The 21,637-nt window shown below is 42.3% G+C and overlaps 1 protein-coding gene across 10 annotated transcripts in view; it reads left to right on the plus strand.

Moving 5' to 3' along the window:
- brca2 (BRCA2 DNA repair associated) overlaps window positions 1-21,637 on the plus strand; it is a 170,403-nt gene that overhangs the window by 36,169 nt on the left and 112,597 nt on the right. For 7 of the 10 annotated variants that reach the window (XM_069891592.1, XM_069891595.1, XM_069891600.1 and 4 more), the window contains 5 exons: window positions 6,638-6,737; window positions 13,095-13,150; window positions 13,468-13,508; window positions 13,585-13,699; window positions 17,227-17,279. In XM_069891592.1, the coding sequence (XP_069747693.1) occupies window positions 6,638-6,737; window positions 13,095-13,150; window positions 13,468-13,508; window positions 13,585-13,699; window positions 17,227-17,279 (365 nt within the window). Of the gene's footprint in view, window positions 1-6,637; window positions 6,738-13,094; window positions 13,151-13,467; window positions 13,509-13,584; window positions 13,700-14,684; window positions 14,819-17,226; window positions 17,280-21,436; window positions 21,454-21,637 lie in introns of those variants that run through there. The other 3 variants (XM_069891596.1, XM_069891599.1, XM_069891598.1) reach the window with 3 other exon arrangements.

Genomic DNA, 21,637 nt, shown 5'->3' on the forward strand with positions numbered 1-21,637 from the left:
AAGCCTGGTGAACTTCATAAATGTTAACTTCTGAGCACAGTATAAGAATTGCCTGCAACCAGTGAACTTGGAGGAATGAGAAGTGATATTGGACTGTGACTTTTCTGAACTTACACACATTACATACATGTGTGCTTAGAATTAGAAGGGGGTTAATTTAATAGTAATAAGTTAAAGTGTGATTCTGCTTTCATGTTTAAAATAATTAAAAGCAACTTTTGTTTAAGTAACCATTTGTCTTGATGAATATCTATTGCTGCTGGGTTTTAGGGTCCCCTGGGCTTGTAACAATCAAAATACAGAGGTGGAAAATCTCATGAAATGGTGTGAGAATAACAACCCGAGTCTCAACTTGGACAAGACAAATGAGATGATTGTGGACTTCAGGAGGACCAGGGATGACCACCCCTGGTGGTCAATAGTGAAGAGTACCAAGTTTATTGGAGTCCATTTAAGAAGTGACCTATTCTGGACACGTAACATCTCCTCATTTGTCAGGAAGGTACAGCAGTGACTGCACTTCCTTCAAAGAATGAGGCAGGCAAGGCTACCACCTACCATTCTGCAGGAGCTCTATCGAGAGTGTCCTGACCTGATGCATAACAGTGTTGGACCAGTACTGTTGAGCATTAGATTGGAGCTCAATCCTTAGGACCCTAAGAGTGGCATAGAGAATCAGTGGGGTATCCCTCCATCCCCATCGATGTGATTTACAAGAATCATTGTTTAAAGAAGGAGAACCCCTTCCACCCTACATGCAGCATCTACTTGCGTCAGGAAAAAGATTCAGGTATAGTGGTGGCTACACTGCTCCTGCAATAACACACGCAACCAGTCGGGTTGAGCTCAGTGAGCAGACTAGTTCATTGCAGGCTGCTGGGGGGGGGGGGGGGGGGGGTGGCACTTATACTCCCAGCTTGGACGGGCCTGGCTGAGAACTGCGCTGGAGGGCACTGACATCACCTGGGTGTCACGTGGTCCCCAAGCACGGGTTTCTGAGCCCCGAGCTGGAAGGAAGGGAAAACCCCAACGGCACCATTTTGGCCGGCTGCCCTGCCGCGTGGCTTACAAGTGGGGCAGGTTCACCTGCCTTGTGGTGAGCCGCCACACAGCCCCCCCCCCCCCCACCCCAGAACCTGCACCAATGTCCTTTTTTGCCAGGAGGCTTTGCTTCTTGGGCTGGGCAACGATCATGGACTCGTTGGGATCGAGGTGCGCTGGCTTCAACCTTTCCATGGAAAACAGCTCATGCCTGATGCCAAAGTCCAGCATGAACGTCAAGCCGAAATGCTGTATAACCCTGTACGGCCCCTCGTACGGTTGCTACAGAGGTGCCGCGGTCAGGCCCCGCCGAACCAAAATGAACTCCGCGGAAAGCATCTCGTCAGGAATATGAGATGGGCTGGTGCCATGCCTGGGTGGCAGTGGGGGTTTGAAGGAGTCCAAGCATGCACTGAGGTGAGGAAGTAGTTCATGCGGCGACTGCTGGGGATTGTGAGGTGCGTTGATGAACTCACCAGGTAGTGCCAGTGGCGCACCGTAGACCAACTCAGCTGATGTCGCCTGCAGATTTTCCTTGGGAGTGGAGCGAATGCCCAGGAGCACCCAAGGCAGTTCTTCTGTCCAGTCGGGACCAGTGAGGCAGGCCATGAGCGCCGACTTAAGGTAGCAGTGCAGAATTTTGACCTGTCCATTGGTCTGCGGGTGGGAGGCCGTGGTGCGGTGTAGCTGTATTCCCAACCTGTTGGTGAGCTGTGCCCAGAGCACAGATGTGAACTGGGTGCCCCGATCGCTGGTGAGGTGAGTCGGGACGCTGAACCGGGCGTACCAACCATGCAGCAGGGCTTGGGAGCAGGAATCGATGGAGGCGTCTGCCATCGGGATCGCCTCGGGCCAGTGAGTGGTGCGGTCTACCATCGTAAACAGGTAACGGTTGCCCCGGGAAACTGGTGAGGGACTGACAATGTCCACATGAATGTGGCTGAACCGTTCCAGGACGTGCTCGAACTCCTGAACGAGCTCCTTAGTGTGCCTGTGCACCTTGGACATCTGGCAATGAGTGCATGTTCTGGCCCAGCCTGTGATCTGCTTCTGCTGCCCATGCCATACGAACCGTTCTGCCACCATCTGGACCGTGGACCTGATGGACGGATGTGAAAGGTCGTGGATGTGACGGAAGACTTGCCTGCACCACTGCTGTGGAACCACTGGCTGCAGGATGCCCAAGGAGATAGTAGGAACCGCAGGCCGGTGATGGCAGTCTTGAAGGCCCTTGTCTCCTCATCAGCTTCCTGGTCCCGGGCGAGCTGGTCGAAGTCGAGGCCGAGTGTCAGTGCGCAGATTGCTGGTCGCGAGAGTGCATTGGCAACCACATTGTCCTTCCCTGCCTTGTGCCAAATGTCGGTGGTAAACTCCAACATGAAGGAGAGCTAACGCTGCTGGCGGGCTGACTAGGGATCCTTTGCCATCGCGAGCGCCTGGGGTGAGGGGTTTGTGGTTGGTGAAGATGGTAAAAGTCCTTCCCTCTAACTCCACTGCCCAGTAACTCGTGGTTGAAGGCACTATACTTGCATTCCGGCAGGCGGAGCAGGCGGCTGAAGAATGCCAGCAGCTTCCAATGCCCATTCACCTGCTGCTCCAGGACAGCACCGACGGCTGTGGCAGAGGCATCGACAGAGAGTGCCATATGCAGGTCGGTGTGCGGGTGGGCGAGCCGGGCGGCCTTCACCAGGGTATCCTTGGTGGGCTCGAATGCAGTGCAGGCTTCTGGGTTCCAAGTGAGCGTCTTGTGCTTGGCTGCGATGAGGTCGAACAGCGGCTTCATGATGTACGCAGCTCCCAGGATGATGCTGTTGTAAAAATTGACCATACCCGCGAACTCCTGCAACCCCTTGAGGCTGTCTGAGCGTGGGAACTCCCTGATCGCAGTGGTGGGCATGGCTCCTTCGGCCATGATGGTATGGCCCAGGAATTGCATGGACTTTTCTGAACTGGCACTTGGCCGGGTTGATGGTGAGGCCAAAGTCAGCCAGCCGGTAGAAAAGGGCATGTCGGTGGGCCTTGTGTTGTGCCTGATTCCTGCTGGAAACGAGGATATCGTCTCTGCCCAGTGGTCCCTGCCCACTGAGTCCATAAGGCGCCAGAAGGTCTGAGCAGCATTCTTGAGCCCGAGCGGCATGCGCAGGAATTCGAACAGGCCAAAGGGGGTTATGATGGCCGTCTTGGTTATGTCCTCAGGGTGTACCGGGATCTGGTGATATCTGCACACCAGGTTAACCTTGGAGAAGACCCTCGCGCCATGCACACCAGGTTAACCTTGGAGAAGACCCTCGCGCCATGCAGGTTGGCTGTAAAGTCCTGGATGTGAGGGATAGGATAACAGTCAGGAACAGTTGCCTAGTTGTGCCGTCTATAGTCTCCGCAAGGTCGCCAGCTGCTGGAGGCTTTTGGGACCAGGTGGAGCAGCGAGGCCCATGGGCTTTCGGACCGCCGAATGATCCCCAGCTCCAACAGGTGTGAAAACTCCTTTGCTACCTGGAACTTGTCAGGCGGGAGTTGGCATGCTTTGGCGTGAACCGGCGGGGCCTGGGTGGGGATGTGGTGGAACACCCCGTGGCGTGGCGAGGCATTGGAGAACTGTGGCTTGAGGAGTGTCGGGAACTCGTCTCTGGGTGTGCTGATCGTGGCCACCTTTGGTTGCTCTGAGTGGGAGGCATTGAGGCGAACGGCCTGGAAGGTACGGGCGTCCACCAGGCGCCTACCTCGAATGTCCATCAGAAGACCGTGTGTGAGGAGGAAGTCTGCACTCAGGATGGCAGTCGGGAGGGATGAGACGGTGAACCTCCACGCAAAATTCCGTTGGCCGATCTGGAAGTGGACTATCTTGGCACCATACATCCGGATTGCCATTGCATTGGCCACACGGAGGGGTGGTCCACGAGGTCGGTTCCTGGATTTGATGGCCATGGCAGGGATGACGCTGGTCTCAGCTCCAGTGTCAACGAGGAACTGCCGGCTGCTGACTGAGTCCCGCAGGTAGAGAAGGCTGTGTCTTTGGCCAGCCGCCGCAGCCATTAACAGCGGCCAGCCTGGTCATTTTCCTGGAACGAGCAGGGCTGACGACACTTCCGAGCCTTGGCTCTCCAGCCCTGGTGGTAGAAGCAGAGGCCTGAAGTGGATGCTGTGGCCATGGTTATGCTCTGCAGGGGCCAGGAACTCTACCACAGCGTTAGGGGCGGGCTTGGCGTTCTCGTGCCCATGCCTCGTGACCTGCTGGACCACTGAGCCTTCCAAGAATCATGCAAGCCATAGCTCTTGGGCCTTCTGGGCATCGGGGATCTGTCCCCCAAGGCATCAAGGTGCAGCACCCGAGCGGCACGCTGGTGTCTGGATAGTCTGAGGGACCTGGTAAGCACTCGCTTGATGGTCTCGTACTTGTCCTCGGCAGGTGAGTGCTGAACAAGGTGCAGCATGCATCTGGTAGTGGCCTGGTCCAGGGCAGCATTCACATGGTAGAACTTGGTCATGTTGGACAAAATATGGCGGAGGTGAAACTGGGCCTCCGCGAGGCCGAAGCAGATCTCCGGCACCTGAACCCAGAAAATAGGCAGTTTCATGGCTATGGCGCTGATCCCAGGCTTGCTCATGATGGGTTCAAAGATGTTTGAACCAGTCGAGGTCACCAACTGTAGCGGCGGCTACACTGCTCCTATAATAACACACGCAACCAGATGGGTTGAGCTCAGTGAGCAGACTAGTTTATTGCAGGCTGCTGGGCTGCACTTATACTCCCAGACTGGACCTGGCTGAGAACTGTGCTGGAGGGCGCTGACGTCACCCAGGCATCATGTGGTCCCCAAGCGTGGGTTTTTGAGCCCTGAGCTGGAAGGAAGGGAAAGTCCCTGACGGCGCCATTTTGGCCGGCTGCCCCGCCACGTGGTTTACAAGCGGGGCCGGTTCGCCTGCCTTCTGGCGAGCCGCCACACAGGAATATTAAATCCAGAGCCATCAGGCTGAGGAACAGCTTCTTCCCATGGGCTTTGAAACTCTTGAATGAATTTTGAACTGCTTAAAAGAAACGCTGTGACTACTATTTGTAAGAATACTTTATATATGTATTGTTTTTTATTTGTGTTATTACTGTTTTGTTGGATTCTCTGGTACAATCGGTTGGAAAATAAACTTGTGTTATAACTCTGGTCATTTACTTTGCTGTCTCCATGCCAAGCTGGGGATAGTCTGTACCTAAAAAAAAAAAGATTTTTTTTTAAGGGGTGCAGAGAAAATTTACCAAGATATTGCTGGGACTGGAGGCTTGAATTATAGGTAGAGGCTGGATCTTTAGTCCCTTCGGTGAAGGAGACAAAAGGAATGTTGCTTAGGGAATTAGTAATGCCTTTGCCTGAATTGCGAAAGGTTGGTTTGCAGGTGCAATATCAAGCATCCGGAATGTTAGATTTTGTTGCTAGAAGGATTGAATTTAATAATCCAGAAGTTCTGCTGCAACTGTACAGGGTAGTGTTGAGGCTGCATCTTCAGTACTGAATGCAGTTCTGGCCTCCTTACTTGAGAAAAGATGTACTGGCTTTGGAGGTGGTGCAGAGGAGACTTATGAAGTTGATTCCAAAGATGATGAGGTTTGCCTATGAGCCTATTCTCTGGATTTTGAAAAAAGTGAGAGGATTTTGTTGAAGCATAAATTATGAAAGGGATAGGTAAGATAGAGGCAGGAAAATTGTTTCCCCTGGCAGGTGACTCTAGAAGTAGGGGGCTTAACTTCAAGATTTGGAGAGTAGATTTAGGATGATGTGGAGGAATTGCTCTTTTCAGAGGGAAACTATGAAATTCTCTGCCCAATGAAGTAAAATGGAAAAGGCCTCTTGAGTGTTACCTTTCTTTAAGTGATAGTGGAATTTGGGATGTGAGTGAATTGATTGTGGCTGAAATGGTCTACTTAATAACTTCCTATTGAGCCAGACTTTAGCTATTCAATATGTGTCCTGTCAATAAATGGTATTTTTTTTTAAACAAACTCTCAATCTATCCCATTTAAAAGGACAAGGGCCATGGATTTATGGGGAAAGTCACCATCTGAAATTTCCCAAGTCACACCACATCCAGAAATGAAAATATCCGTATACTTTCATTGTCGCTGGAGCAAATTTCTGTACCATGGCACAAGGGGAATATCTTCAGCAGAAAGACTGCAGCTAATCAAATGTCCTTTATATTTTCAAATATTAATAAGAATGGTCATTTACTGCGGGGGTTGACAATGATACCTACGTAGCTCATGTGCATTGAACATTTATTTTTGATATTCAACTTGCTTCTAGCATCACAAAGTTACCAATGTAACAATCTGATATTGTAGAATGATTGTGAGAGCTCTGGAATAACCTACCATCCAGTTTTTCATCCTGCGAAGAGTAATTACCATCTTTTGTTTGTTACTTATGTCAATACAGGTAAAATGTAGAAAATTACTGGAAACTTGCTAACTCAATTCTTTTTGTTACATCTGCATATAATTATGTTAGTGTTACTTCTTGGTAAAGTACTGAAAAACTCTGATACCAATCTTATTGCAAGTATGAATAAATGTAACAAGATAATTAGTGAAAATGATGTTCAACAGGAAACAGTTTTACTGCTTTGGTACAAGGAACTGTATCTTCATATAAGGGAAGCCATCATAAAACTTCAAGTCCTGTCTTTGATGTTTCTTTAATGAAAAGGTAAGTTAATCCAACTTTCTATATTTTAATGAAAAGCTAGATTTTCTACTTGTATAAGATTAAGGCCAGAAGTAAATTGGGTCTGAACTTCTACCTGGTTGTGCAAGGATTTTCTTATTTTTAAAGGTCAACTTTAGCATGGTTTTTGAACTCTAGGATCATATAAATCAATGGTTTTCAAACTTTTTCTTTCCTCTCACATCCCACTTTAAGTAGTCCCTATGTCATGGGTGCTCTGTTATTAGTAAGGGATTACTTCAGGTGGTATGTGAGTGGGGGGGGGGGGGGTAGGTTGAGCACCACTACTCTACACCCATTGTTACTGAAATATTTTGCTTGAGAAAAATTGTCATTGGCCCATTTCCTTTGGAGTTAAGAAACTGTAGTGCTTTTAACCAGCAGATACGGGAGGGTTGAGTTGACTTATCTGGGCAATATATTTATATTAGTGGTTTTCAAACTTTTTCTTCCCACTCACATACTACCTTAAGTAATCCTTTTCTAATCATGGAGCACCTATGAGTTTTCAAAGTTATGATGGTTGTTATCGGTATATTTTATGATTTTAAAAATTGTATTCTGTAGTGCTGCTAAAAGCAGAGTTACTGAAATAAATGTTATCCAGACCAAGCAAGTAAACCAATAACTGCTGTTTATTCAAACCACAAGCGTTCCTTTTTAGGGGAGGTGACAGGCTCACGGGAGTGATGTCATAATGCCGCTGCCTTTTTCCCTTGGCAATGTACTCCTGCAGACTGGAACCAGAACGGGGTGGGGGGGGGGATTTTAATTATAAAATAGGTGTTATTTTAGATAAATTTGCTCAACTGTTGCTATGGTAAGTGTTCTGAGCACATTTAAGGTAGGCTAGGCTATGATATTCGGAATGTACGGTACGATATCTTTTTCCACTAACAATGGGTTTATCGGAAAGTAACCCCATTATAAGTCGAAGGAGCACCTAGTCCCACTGACCTGCACTCAGGCCATATCCCTATATACCCCTCCAGTTTATGTGCCTGACCAAATTGTTCTTAATGTCAAAATTGAGCCTGCATTTACCAATTCAGCTGGCAGCTTGTACCTCATTCTCTGCATGAAGAAGTTCCACGTACTGTTCCCTTTAAATATTTCCCATTTCACCTTTAACCCTTGTCCTTTGGTTTTTTTAGTTTTAGCTAATCTGTTTGCATTTAGGCTATCTATCCATCATAATTTTGTATACCTTTATTAAATCTCCCTTCATTCTTCTGTGATCCAGGGAAGTCCTAACCTTTCCCTGTAACTTGGTTCATCAACTCCAGGCAACATCCCTCTAAATTTCCTCAGCAATGTTTCAGTCTAATTGGTAATATTCCTGTAAATAGGTGACCAAAACTGCACACAATACTCCAAATTTGACAATGTACAATTTTTCCATAACATCTCAACTCCGAGACCAGTGTCTCTTAACATTTTTATTGCATCCTCTGCCATAGATGCTGAGTGGTTAGTGAGGGATTACTTAAGGCAATATGTGAGTGGGGGGAAAAAAAGGTTGAGAACCGCTGTCCTAGACTCAATAATTTGACTTATGAAGGCCAATATGCCAAAAGCTCACTTTACGATGCTAACTCTCTGTGACACCACTTTCAAGGATTTGTGTGCTGGACCATGTTGAGATTAGGAAAGAAGAAGTGCTGGATCTTCTGAAAAACATTAAGATTAACAAGTCACCAGATCCAGGCGAGATATACTCCAGTTTGCTATGGGAAGAGACAGCGGGGGTCTTGGCAATGATCTTTGTATCCTCCTTGGCCACAGGAGAGGTTCTGGAGGATGGCAAATGTGGTCCCCTTGATTTACTAAAAGAAATAGGAAGAATCTTGGAAATTATAGACCAGTGAGTCTTGCATCAGAGGTGTGCAAACTATTGGAGGCAATTCTTAAGGAAAGGATTTATGAACATTTGGAGAAACACAGACTTTGTAGGGATATTCAGCATGGCTTTGTGAAGGGAAGATCATGCCTCGTGAACCTAATTGAGATTTTTGAGGAGGTAATAAAAGAAATTGATGTAGGAAGTGGTGGATGTGGTGTATATGGATTTTAGTAAGGCATTTGACAAGATCTCCCATGGATCCTTATCTGTGTGAATTAGCTTGCAGGTATTGAGTGGAAAATATTCCGCCTGGAGGTCATTGACTAGTGGAGTTCTGCAGGGATCTGTTATGGGACTCCCTGCTCTTTATGATTTTTATAAATGACCTAGATGAAGAAGTGGAAGGATGGGTCAGTCATTTTGCAGATGATATAAAATGTGGAGGATATGTGTGTAGTGTTGAAGGTTGTCATAGGTTTGAAAGGATATAGACAGCATGCAAAGATGGGTGGAAATATGGCAGATGAAGTTAAATCCAGATAAGAATGAGTTATTGGTATTGCATTTTGGAAGGTCAAACCTGAAGGTTGAGTAAAGAGTTAATGGTTGGATACTTAGCACTGTGCAAGAAAAGTATGGATCTTGGAGTACAAATCCATAGATCTCTTAAGATTGCCACATAGTTTGATAGGATAGTTAAGAAGGCCTATGGGATCTTGGGCTTCATTAGTTGGGGGATTGAGTTCAAGAGGTAAAGTTGCAGCTCTACAAATCTCTGGTGATACCACACTTCGTATATTGTGTTCAGTTATGGTCACCTCATTATAGGAAGGATGAGGGTGCAGAGGAGATTTACCAGGTTGTTGTCTGGTGTGGAGAATGTTTTGTGATGTAAGGTAGGCAGAGCTACGGCTTTTTTCTGTGGAACATAGAGTGATGAAAGGTGACTTAATAAAGGTCTAGATATTCTGATAGGCGTAGATAAGGTTCACAGCCAGTGCCTTTTTCAACCCGGTTGGGGGGGGGGGGGGGGGAGAGGAAAACGTTAGAGGACATCTATACCAAATGAAAGGAGGAAAGTTTAGTGGATACATCAGGGATATGATTTTATTGTGGAGAGTTGTGGGTGCCTGGAATGCCCTCCCAGGAGTGGTGGTGGAGGCTGAAATATTAGGGGCATTTAAGATATTCTTAAACAGGCATGTGGATGAAAGAAAATAGAGGGTTATGAGGTAGGGAGCATTTAGTTTGGTTTATTTGGTTTAAATATGGAGGTTGGCACAACAGTGAGGGTCGAAGGGCATGTGCAGTAGTGTTCTATGTATCTGTATTCCCAAATCCCTCTGTTCCACGCACTCCTCAGTGCATGTTTACAATTTTATGTCCTACTTCCACATTTGAGTAGCATTTGTCTGCATTAAACTCCATCTGCCATTTTGCTGCCCATTTTTCAGCTGCTCCAGATCCCTCTGCAAGCTTTGAAAGCCTTCCTCACTGTCCATTAAACCTCCAATTTTTGCAAACGCTGATCCAATTGACCACATTATCATCCAGATCATTGATATAGATGACAAAAGAAGAGGATCCAGCACTGATCCTTGAGGTACACACTATTTACAGGCTTCCAGTCAGAGGCAATCATCTATTACCATTCTCTTGCTTTTCCTATTAAACTAACATCTAATCCAATTTACTACCTCAACAGGAACACCAAGCAACTGAAAGTTACACACGTGCAAGACCTTGTCAAAGGCCTTACTAATGTCCATGTAGACAACATCCATGTCCTTTCCTGGTAATCTCCTCAAAAAAAACTCTAAGATCTGTTAAACCTGATGTTAACCCACACAAAGCCATGTTGACTATCTCTAATCAGTCCCCATTTGTCTGTGGCTATACTTCCAGAATTTCTCTACTTTTCTCAGTATTATATCATCCATGATGCATCCTGCCTTACTTTGTTATCCCTTCCTAAGTTCTTCATACCTATCAACTAAAATACTTTGTCTAATTATAGGAATGAGGTGATTAGGGCAGCATGGTTAGCATGGCAGTTAGTCTGATGCTATTACAGGGCTAGCAAATTTGTTGAAGATTTTATTTGGTAATAGATGGGATTATACATATCAGTGGTATGTATTCCATTGTGGGATGAATAGAAAAAATGAAAACAAAGATGTAGTTTCACATGGGTATAAGATCGAGAGGTTGACAATACAAGGGCTGAGGAATGGGATATTTTTCCCATTAGAGCAAGTTGGAGGATGGCCTGATGGTTGTCTTCAAAATCATCAGTATAATTTTTGAGGTAGGATAAAATAATAGGTTCTTATTTTTTAATCTTGTCTTTCCAAGAAGATGCAAAATGTTGGTAATCGTGGCATTTATGCGTATTTAAAAGTTTACAAGTATGAACAAAAATGGTTAATAGGATGAATAAATAATTGAATAGTCATTGTCTTGGAGTTGGAGTTCCAGTCTGCTTCTGTAGTTATATTGCCAATGGAAGTATGATTCCAAGGTGATGAGTAAAAGAAAACTAGATTTCATTTCTGAGATCTAATTTTATTATTGGCTTCATTCCGGGCACCATTTGGATGCATTGAAGACATGGAGAACAATATAGTTGCAGGAACAAGTCCTTTGCCCCAAGTATCTGCATTGAACATGCTGTCTTAAATGCTACTATTGTACCTCCTTCCACCACCAACCCTTGCAGTCTGTTCCAGGCAACTACCACTTTCTGTATAAAAAAAAAAAAATGGTCCTGCAAATCTCTTTAAAACTTCCACTCCTTCACCTTAAATATGTGTCCTCTAGTACGTGACATTTTTTACCTTGGGTAAAAGATTCTGACTGTCTATCCGATAAATGTTTCTCATAATTTTATAAACTTTCAGGTCACTTCTCAGCTCTGATGCTCCAGAGAAAATAATCCAAGTTTGTCCAACCTCTCCTTGCAGCTCATACTCCCTAATCCAGTTGGGCATTATTGTGGTAAATCACTTTTGTGCTCTTTACAAAACCTCAGCATACTTTGTAATAGAATGATCAGAAATGTATTTAATATTCAATTGAAATTCCTCACTAAAGTTTTGTTTAGCTGTAGCATGATTGACTTTTAAGATCATTGCTTAGCCCAATGAGCTAAGCATACCATGATTTCTTTATCAGCCTATTCACATATGTGGCCACTTTCAAGAATCTTTAGACATAAACCCACAGATCCCTTTGCACATCAATGATTTTAAGAGACATGCCATTAACTATATGCATTCCCCTGACATTTGACCTTTCAAAGTGTATTACCTCAAATTTACTGGATTAAATTCCATCTGCCATTTCTCAACCCACATTTGTAACTAATCTATATCCTTTTAGATTAGCCTACCACGAGGAACCTTGTCAACATCTTCCTACCTTTATACCTCTTCAAAACAACAAATTTGCAGGACATGACCTATTGCTCAAAAGTGCCCATTAACAGTCCATAATCTCACCATACCTTGCTAAATATGTATCCTTTCCAATAGCTTTTCCAACCACTGATGTGAATCTTACTGGTCTATAATTTCCAAAGTGATCCCTATTTCCCTTCTTGAGCAAAAGGCCATTTCATGCCAGGATTCTGCCTGGAGGCCGGCTACAAGCGCGGAGAGAAAACATAAAACTTACTTTTCATAGAGCATTCTTGTCGAGCGACGCCTCGTAGTGCCCTCCAGAGCCAATGGACGCGAGGCGACTGGTTCCATAGCAACACCTGTCATAAATACACAAGAGCAATGACCATCATAGTCCCTCACGCAGCTGAAACTGTTCTGGTTCCAACTGCGTGGAGGATTTATGGGTAGGGAAGACGGCCATTGATCTGCCACATGCTGAGCCACAGAGAGTGGTCCCGAAGGCTGAAGCAGCCCGGTAAGGCTGTCATACCCTTCCTTGACAGCCCCTGCTTCCTTGGGGGGGGGTCTTGGAGGGAGAGGGGTGGGTGGGGATTGGGTCGCAGGCTGACGCGTCATCAGGCTGCCCCTAACCAGCCACTTGTAGCAGCTGTACATTCATGTGGGGTGGTGGAGCATTGCGCTCTACTGATTATTCTTCCCTGAGAAGGGTTGCGTTTGGTGCCTCGGAGCCATCCATGGTACATTCAGAAAGGTAAGTCTCTAGACGTCATGGCAGAGAATCTCCGCCTTTACAGTTGTGCATTTTACTTGCTTGAAAGGGCCTGAAGATACAATATTGACTATTCTCCAGTCCTCTGGGACTTTGCTGATAAGGATACAATGATCTTCGTTAAGGCCCCCATGCAATCTCCTCTTTTGTCTCTTTTAAATAACCTGGGATAAATTGTGTCCCACATTAAATGGAATTTTTTAAAAGTTATTTCTTCAAATGATACTAAAGGTATGTGATCAAATAAATTGCTTCCAGTAACAAGAGAGATGTGTACAAATTTAGGGGGAAAAAAAATGAGATTAATGTTTTAATTATTCTAGCCCTGCTTTCTTGAACAATACTTGCAGGATTCCACGGTGCACCTATGCTACTCAAAGTAAGTAAATGTACTTTTTGAATTTCCTAAAGTAATCCATTAGCTACTCGGTTAGATTCCTAAGGAACTTTAAAATGCTGACAAGTAATGAGTTGGGGCTATTCTTCTAAAACTCAATAATTTTTCTAATCTTAAATCTATTAATTAAACTGAAGATAAAGATGCATTCAAGTTTTTCTTTGTTTAAAAAATATATTAGACTAATTCTTGACTAGGTTGCATCATTTGTCATGTGTTCATCCTTTGTAGTTTTCTGAAAAATTAAATTCATACCAAGGTACAAAATATTCATAATTGTATTAAATGTTTTCTTCCAGATGATGGAAGTGCATTTTTCAGTCCTCCAGTAACGGGAAAGGTAAGGATATTCCTTTTGAATTATTTTTTTCCTCTATTTTAAAGGAGAATATTAGCAGATCTTGTTTTTAAACTAGGTCATCTCAGAACAGATTTTGGAGAGCCTTGGAGCTGAAGTGGATCCAGACATGTCTTGGAATAGTTCATTAGCCACTCCTCCAACATTAACTCCAACTGTTATTATATGTAAAGGTGAGCTTACAAACGTTTTCCTTGATTGGAGACAGTCATTCACAAAATTCAGTAAAAGCTTTGTAATATTATAGTTTTTTTTAATTTAGTGTGAAGATCATCAGTTAGCATACTTGAATTTTGAATGAATACTTTTTAAAATGTGCCTACTGTTCTCTTGAAAGTTTTTTTTACTGTATTTATTTTGGAACAAATAACAAACACTGCTGGAAATCCTATCAAGTTGTTAAGATTGGAAATAGTCATTCAAATATTTCTGGATAAAGGCCATATCTGCTGAATTTTGCTAGAAGTTGTTAGTTGATGCTTCATCGCAGAAGTCTAGGATTTACTAAAGAGAGTGTTGAAAGTAGGCAGACTCTAGCATGCTCTGACTCCTGAACTAAATTCTACAAATGACAACTTTCTCAGTTGGTAAATTTATTAGAACTATTTTGTGTTCCTTAACATTTTAAGCAATAATCTGTTCTATTCAATTTCTGTCTATTTTCAGGCATTTATCTAGAGCACACATGTCAAACTCTGGCCCGCGGGCCAAATTTGGCCCGTGATATAATTATATATGGCCCGCAAGATCATATTAAATATATATTAGAGTTGGCCCGCTGGCCGCCGCTTCAGTATAGCGCATGCACACTGAAGGTGAACATGAAGATGCCAGAGGTGTGGAGGGATCTCATGGTCCCGAATCCCGGGGCTCGGAGCGCCGCACTCAGCCTACCCGGCTCCCGGACGCGGCTGGAGTTGGGGACCATCCTCGCTGGGTCTGTGCTTCAGCGGCGACACCGGACCGATCGTCTCGTTGGTGATGCCTTCCCCCTCGCTCCGTGCGCGGCGGACCCTGCCTCCCGCTCCTTTTGTTGGAGACGAGCCCGGCACCGTGAGATCGCAGTTTAATCCCTCTCCAACCATGGGAGGGGGATGAGAGCAACACGCTCTTCTCAGCCAATTCCTCCACGGCCCCGGACGCCGGTGTTTCAACGGGGGGTTCGGGTGCCTTCGTCAGGCGACCGACCTGTTGGTCCAAGACAAGGGGAGAGCGTATAAACTCCACACAGACAGCACCTGAACTCGGGTGAACGTGGAGCTGCGACCCCACATTCCACATCAGGACTGTGTGTAAGATTGGGAGCAGTGAGATGGAAGCTTATTTTGTTCCTGTGATTTAAGCCTTTCTTGGGGTGGGGGTGGGGGGGTCCTTCTCTGACCACTTGCCTAACAATTAACCTAATCAGATGTGGAGTTACCACAATACAACAGTTCTCAACCTTTTTCTTTCCACTCGCGTCCCTGTGCTATTGGTGCTCTGTGATTAGTAAGGGATTGCTTAAGCTGGTCTGTGGGTGGAAAGAAAAAGTTTGAAGACCACTGCTTTAATCATCCCTCATTGACTCGTCATGTGCACGGTTTCAGACGCTAAAGGAAATGGGCCAATGACAATGAAAGAGTTTATCCAAAACTATTATTAAATATTTATTTTAATAAGAAAAAGTTTAACATTACATATGTTGAAAGAAGAGAAAACATGCAGATGTTGTTGAAAATTTTCAATAAATATTTAGTTTGGCCCTCGACTTAGTCCAAGTTTTTAATTTTGGCCCTCCGTGAATTTGAGTTTGACACCCCTGATCTAGAGGGATAGATTGAATGTGAGGGGGAGAGATTTGCAAGGGGCCTGTGAGCATATTTTTTCACTTAGAGGGTGGCCTTTATCTGAAAAGTTCTGCCAGAGGAAGCTTTAGAAGCAGGCACAATTACAACATTTCAAAGTATTTGTTCAGATGCATGGATACAAATGGTTTGCAGGGATGGCCAATTTAAGTTAGATATTGAGCACAGTAAATGGCCATTTCGACCCATGAGTACATAGCATGGGTGTAGGTTAATGGGGCGGCATGGACTCATGGGCCGAAATGGCCTGCTTCCGTGCTGTGTTTAAGTTAAAAATTAAAAGGTTGGCCAACTGGGACCAATGCAGAATGCCAATTTGGTTTGTATGGACAAGTTATGCTGAAGGTCCTATTCTGTGCTGTCTGACTCCATGATTTTGTTATCTAGAGCACTGTGAGGATTCAAGGTCATATACTCAAAAAATTTAGAAAACCAATATTTAAATGTAAGAATCTGGGCAATGTGGAAATTTTTGACCAGAAGCAAAATTTATATGATAAAATTACATTAATACAGTTAGAGAAATGTTTGGTTTTCTACAGAAGATAGGTTTATCATGTCTAATAAAGGTCAGTGTTGATTAGATAAGCCACTGAACTGAGTGACTTCTATTTATTTGTAGACATGGTAAACTTTTCATAACAAGTATTAGTTGTATTTAAAGCTCATTAAAGTTTTCACTTCTAAGACAATTTAACAATAATTCATATGGTCTTTTTAAAAAAAAAAGTTGATTCTTTTTAAAGCATGAATGTTATGACAATATATAATGTAGATATTGTAAATTTAATGAACGATTTGGATAACTTTCTCTAGCATGAGAAATGTTAACTGGACTCCTTTTGATCTCTTAGTCATTTTAGGTCGGGTCTGGCTGTAGTATCCAAATTAAGCTTCTACATTGAAAAAATATGTAGAAAACCTCAATGCAATTTTTTGCAATATTTTTTATTTTGATTGTAGTTTTCCTTCTTTAATTATTCTGAGTTGGCAATCTTCATATTTGCATTAACCGTGAAGGTGTTTGCTGTCCACCTGTCACTTCCATGACATTATAGCTCAATTGTAATTTACTTTTCTTAACTTCAGTATTTGATTGTATTTAAATGCCCCTGGCATGCAAGGTTTTCTTTTACAACTCCTGTGAACAAATATTTCTGGTCCTTTGCTTCAACTAAATTTGTTTTTAGATGCATTTATTCTCTTTTATTTTGATATTTTTCAGACTAGCATTTCAATCTTGTTAATTTAATGTTTATCTTCCTAAAGTTCACACTACAATTTTATTTTTAACTCTGCATGACTGATTGCCAAGCAAATTTCTAACCCTCCTACATATTCTTCTGATTTCCTATCAACTCTTAGTCCCTTCCTATTTTCACAGTCAAAATTAATATTTCAAGGCGCTTCACGGGAGTGGTGGGGGGGGGGAGGGAGGAGAGGAGTCTTGAATGAAACACTGAACCTCTTAAATCAATGCGGACTCGAAGGGCCGATATGGCCTGTTTCCGTACTGTAATTGTTATATGTTATATGTAACTTATTTTTTAATGGATGTACAGTGTTATTGAAAATCAGTTAGTGGTTGTTTGAAATTGCAGCCTCTTAATTATACCACTCTTTGAGTAGAAAGGTTAGCAATTAATTCCTGACTTTAGCTTGAACTTGTAATTTGAAATTGTCACATCCAGAATATGATTATTCAATGTTTTTGTCATTTAGAATATGGTTATAGCAATTTCAAGATCTCGAATGACTCCTGGACAAGGCTGAAATGTGCTTTAAATAGATTCACTTTATTTCCTTTTCAGATAGTGTGGTGCATGTCTCCAAATTATTATTTTTTTTGTTTTCAGCCAAAGAAAGTGAATTGCTTCAAGATGAGGCTAAGGAAGTACAAGTGCCTTTGGTAAGTTTGTGTGCATTTACTGACTGAAAAATAGGAGAGCATTTTGCTTTCAAAAATGATAGTTTGGACTGTTATTGTCATTCATCAAAATCCATGGTAATGGTGAGGATAGATTTACTAATTGCCACTTGCTAAAATGGGAACATAGTTGTGTATTTTTAATAGTAAGGCAAAAAATTCTAGAGTAGATTTTTCCCCCCAAAATAAATTTGATTCACAATAAGTTACTTACAAAAATGAAAATCATTAAATCTTTTCACATCATTAGTGTCATAACAGTGTACATTGATGGAATTTTATTGTTGCATGCATCCGCATCCCCTATTTATACCATTGCCACCACTATAGCACTTTGTTGTTACCCTCCTGTTTTTTGAGGTGCTTCCTGTCACCCTCTGAATGCCTGCTGATAGAAGGACTATAGACTGTGGTCCTTCCTCACAGCACCCTTGCTTTGGCTTTTCCAAATTAGTCCCTTAGCATATTCTCCTGTAGTTTGGAATGTGCCAGTTGGCAGCATTTCTTCACTGACATCTCGGTGTGCTGAAAGATAATATGTTTTGGGCAGACCAAAGGGTGTCTTTCACTGAGTCTTCCAACAGTTCTGGATGTGTGACTTTTTGGGCATCCCCAGGAATCAAAGTCCTCTGTCACGCTGCTGCTGGGGATGAACTGTGACACATACCGTTGCATCCTTCTTCACACACTTAGCAAATCTGCAATCTGCAAAGAGGTAGGCAGCTGTCTCCACTCCACCACAGTCATCTCAGGGATGTGTATTGTGTGTGTGTTTCTGTTGTACAGGAAGGATCTGACTGGGAAGGGTCCTCTCACTGGCATCCAGGCCAAATCCTGGCAATGTATGACCTGGACAATCTGCTCAGGGAACCAATCCACTGAGTCCACATCTCTCCGTGTATGCAGGATATTCCATGCTGACCACTGCCTGATGAACTTATGGTCAAAGATGTTTGTCTGGGAAAAACTTTTCCACAAAGGATAGGTGCTGTGGCAAAGTCCATATGATTGGGACATTGCATGGCAATGGTGCTATGCCCATCCTTCGCAACACCTGGGATAGATAGAACCTCGGCAGATAGCAGCAATTGGTACCCTCGTACTTTGGTTCCACACACAGCCTGACGCAGCCTCATGTGAAGGAAGTCATGAGGATGAGGGCTATATTGAGTATGCCCTTGTGCCTTGTACTGTACATGGCGACCCTTCAGATGGTTTCCATTTTTAATCACCAGAGCAAAGAGGATAGCAGTACCAAGGGTATTTAGCATCTGATGATCAGGTTCTTCCCTATTTTAGAGAGGGAGCATCATGCCAACAGAACCATTTTCTTTTAAAAAAAATTATTTTTTTCATTTTTTCCATAAATATATTCATAGTTTTTAAACTTTTATAAATTTCAAATATATATTAAATGTTTACAAACAAAAGAAAATTTCTACTCCCAAACCAATATAAGCAGTAGAAGGTTCCATTTGACAGATTGTATTTCTGTTTTAGTTATTCAAAGAATAGAAGTAGCCCTTCTTCATATCAATATGTTTAATTCCTTTCTCATGCCAAATATTTAAAATTCTGTTGCCCAAGTTCATGGGCAATAATTTGTTTTGGCACAGTGGTGCTTTTATTGATATACCCACTTTTTTTCCAATGCTTTCATTAATCCCATGCCAAATTTTTGATTAAAATACATATGATTGGAATGGGGTTATCTTTAAAAATTATTAATTTGGCATTCCATTTATAAATGAGATCCTTTGCTGTATTTTCTCTCTCATTGTATGTAGTCCCATTTAGATCAATGAGGGAGACTTTCCTTCTTCAAAAAAGGATGAGAGGAACCTTGCCTGGGCTACTAAATAATTTTTTAAATCTGGTGATCTTAATCCTCCCAACCTATATTCCCATGTCAATTTTTCCATAGCGATTCTAGGCACTTTGCTGTAAAGAAATGTACTTATATGACCATTAAGTATCTTTAAAAAAAGTTATTGGGCAAAGAAATTGGCAACAATTGAAAGAGATATTGCAGTCACGGCATTACTTTAGTTATCAAACAATTAACCCTTCCAATTAAAGTGATAGGCGGGTCTTTCTATTTTTAAGTCCTCTATCTTTCAAAACAAGGGGAGATGGTTAAATTTTGTATATTATGATCTATCATTATTTCTAAATATTTAATTCCATCCATTTTCAATTTAAACTGGTTTCCTTTTTGATATCTTTCATAATCAAAGTTTGTTAATGGCACAATTTCACATTTTTCCACATTAATTTTATATTCTGAAACTCTCCCATATTTTTCCACTGTGGTTAGTAGTTTGGTCAAAGACTCAGCTAGATCTGATAAGTATAGTAAATTGATTTTATTTCTCCCTGGGCAACTCTAAATCCCTTTATAATCTGGATCTCTCCTTATTTCTGCTAATGATTCAATTGCCAAGATGAAGAGGCTTGGAGAGAGTTGGCACCTTTGTCTACTGGATCTGCTTAAAGGAAACATTGACAACATTTGGCCATTAGTTATAATTTTTGCTTGTGGTTTATGATATAGTTTTTTTCTATTCAATAAATGTTTGGCCCATTCCATGCTTTTCTCATACTTTGAATAGGAATGGCCACTTTAGTCAATCGAATGCCTTTCCTGCATCTAACAATACAATTAAACTTGGCTTTTCTTTAGACTTAGCCAAATGAATTACATTAAATAGTCTGTTCAAATTATCTACAGATTGTATTTTTTTTAACAAAGCCCACCTGGTTTGAATTTATCAATTTAAGTAGATAATTCCCTAGTCTATTGGCTATTGTTTTTGCCAAAATTTTGTAATCCTCATTTAACAAGGAGATAGGTTTTAGTGGGTCTTCTTTTTTGTTGGACTGTAGTAATACCTGTTGAGAAGGATTCTGGAAGAGACTTAGTTTCCACCGTCTGATCCAATAACTCCATAATGAGAGATATCAAAAGATCTTTAAATTGTCCATAAAACTCGGGTGGAGTCTGAGTTACAGGGAAAGGTTGTGCAGACTGGGGCTTTTTTCTCTGGAGCGTAGAAGATTGAGAGGGGACTTGATAGAGGTGTTTAAGATTTTAAAAAGGACAGACAGAGTAAATGTGGATAAGGCTTTTTCAATTAAGAAAGGGGGAGATTCAAACTAGAGGACATGGTTTAAGATTGAAGGGGGAAAATTATAAGGGGAACATGAGGGGACATTTCTTTATGCAGAGGGTGGTGGGGATGTGGAATGAGCTTCCGGCAGACGTGGTCAAGGCGGGATCATTGGTTACATTTAAGGAAAGACTGGATCGTTACATGGATAGGAGGGGACTAGAGGGGTATGGACCGGGTGCTGGTCAGTGGGACTAGGAGGGTGGGGATTTGCTACGGCATGGACTAGTAGGGCCGAACTGGCCTGTTCTGTGCTGTAAGTGGTTATATGGTTATATATGGTTATATGGAAACCATCCTCTCCTGTTGATTTATTTGCCTGTAATGTATTCAAGGGTTTTTCAATCTCTTTAGTGAAGGAGGCATCTAATTCTATTTGATCTCTTATCTTCCAATTTTGGCAGTTCCATCGCCAAGAGAAATTCACCTATTTCGGTAGAATTCCCTCTCAAGTATGATTCATACAGTTTTGTATAGTATTGGTTAAAAGCATCATTGATTTCCTTCTGATTATATGTTAATATGTCAGACTCTGTTTGAATTGCATTTTTTATCCTTGATATCTTCTCTGCCTTTAATTGCCATGACAAAACTTTGTGCTCTATCTCCCAATTCATGATACTTCTGTTTTGGAGTTTATTCTATATTTTGTAAAGTATTACATATCAAATTTTTTTTTTACCAAAGTTTTGTAGTTTTTCAAACCCGTTCTCTGGAATTCTCTTTCCAATTCTGTTATTTCTTTCTCCAAGCCATTGAGCTCTGCCATATACACCTTTTTTTAAATATAAAATTACCTGTCCCCTCAAATAAACTTTTAATGTATTCCATATTAGGAAACTATCATTAGTAGAGGGTCTGTTTGTTTCACAAAACAATTCTATTTGTTCTCTGTTAAAATTACAGAATCTGTCCTTCTCAACAGTATAGAATTAAGATACCATCTGTATACATTCTCTTGTTTTTCAGGCATCATCATCATTAAGGTGAGAGAGTAGTCTGCTTAGATATTCTGTTTCTGTTCTTTCAATTGTGCAGACATTAAAAACAAATCTATTCTTGTATAGGAGTCATGAATCTCTGAGTAGAATGAGTAATCTCTCATCATGGCGTGTAACTATCCCTGTACATCTATCAGGATTAAATGTTTTGTAACAGACAGAGCTTGCA

This window comes from Narcine bancroftii, chromosome 7, assembly GCF_036971445.1.
Source record: "Narcine bancroftii isolate sNarBan1 chromosome 7, sNarBan1.hap1, whole genome shotgun sequence".
Lineage (NCBI taxonomy): Eukaryota > Metazoa > Chordata > Chondrichthyes > Torpediniformes > Narcinidae > Narcine > Narcine bancroftii.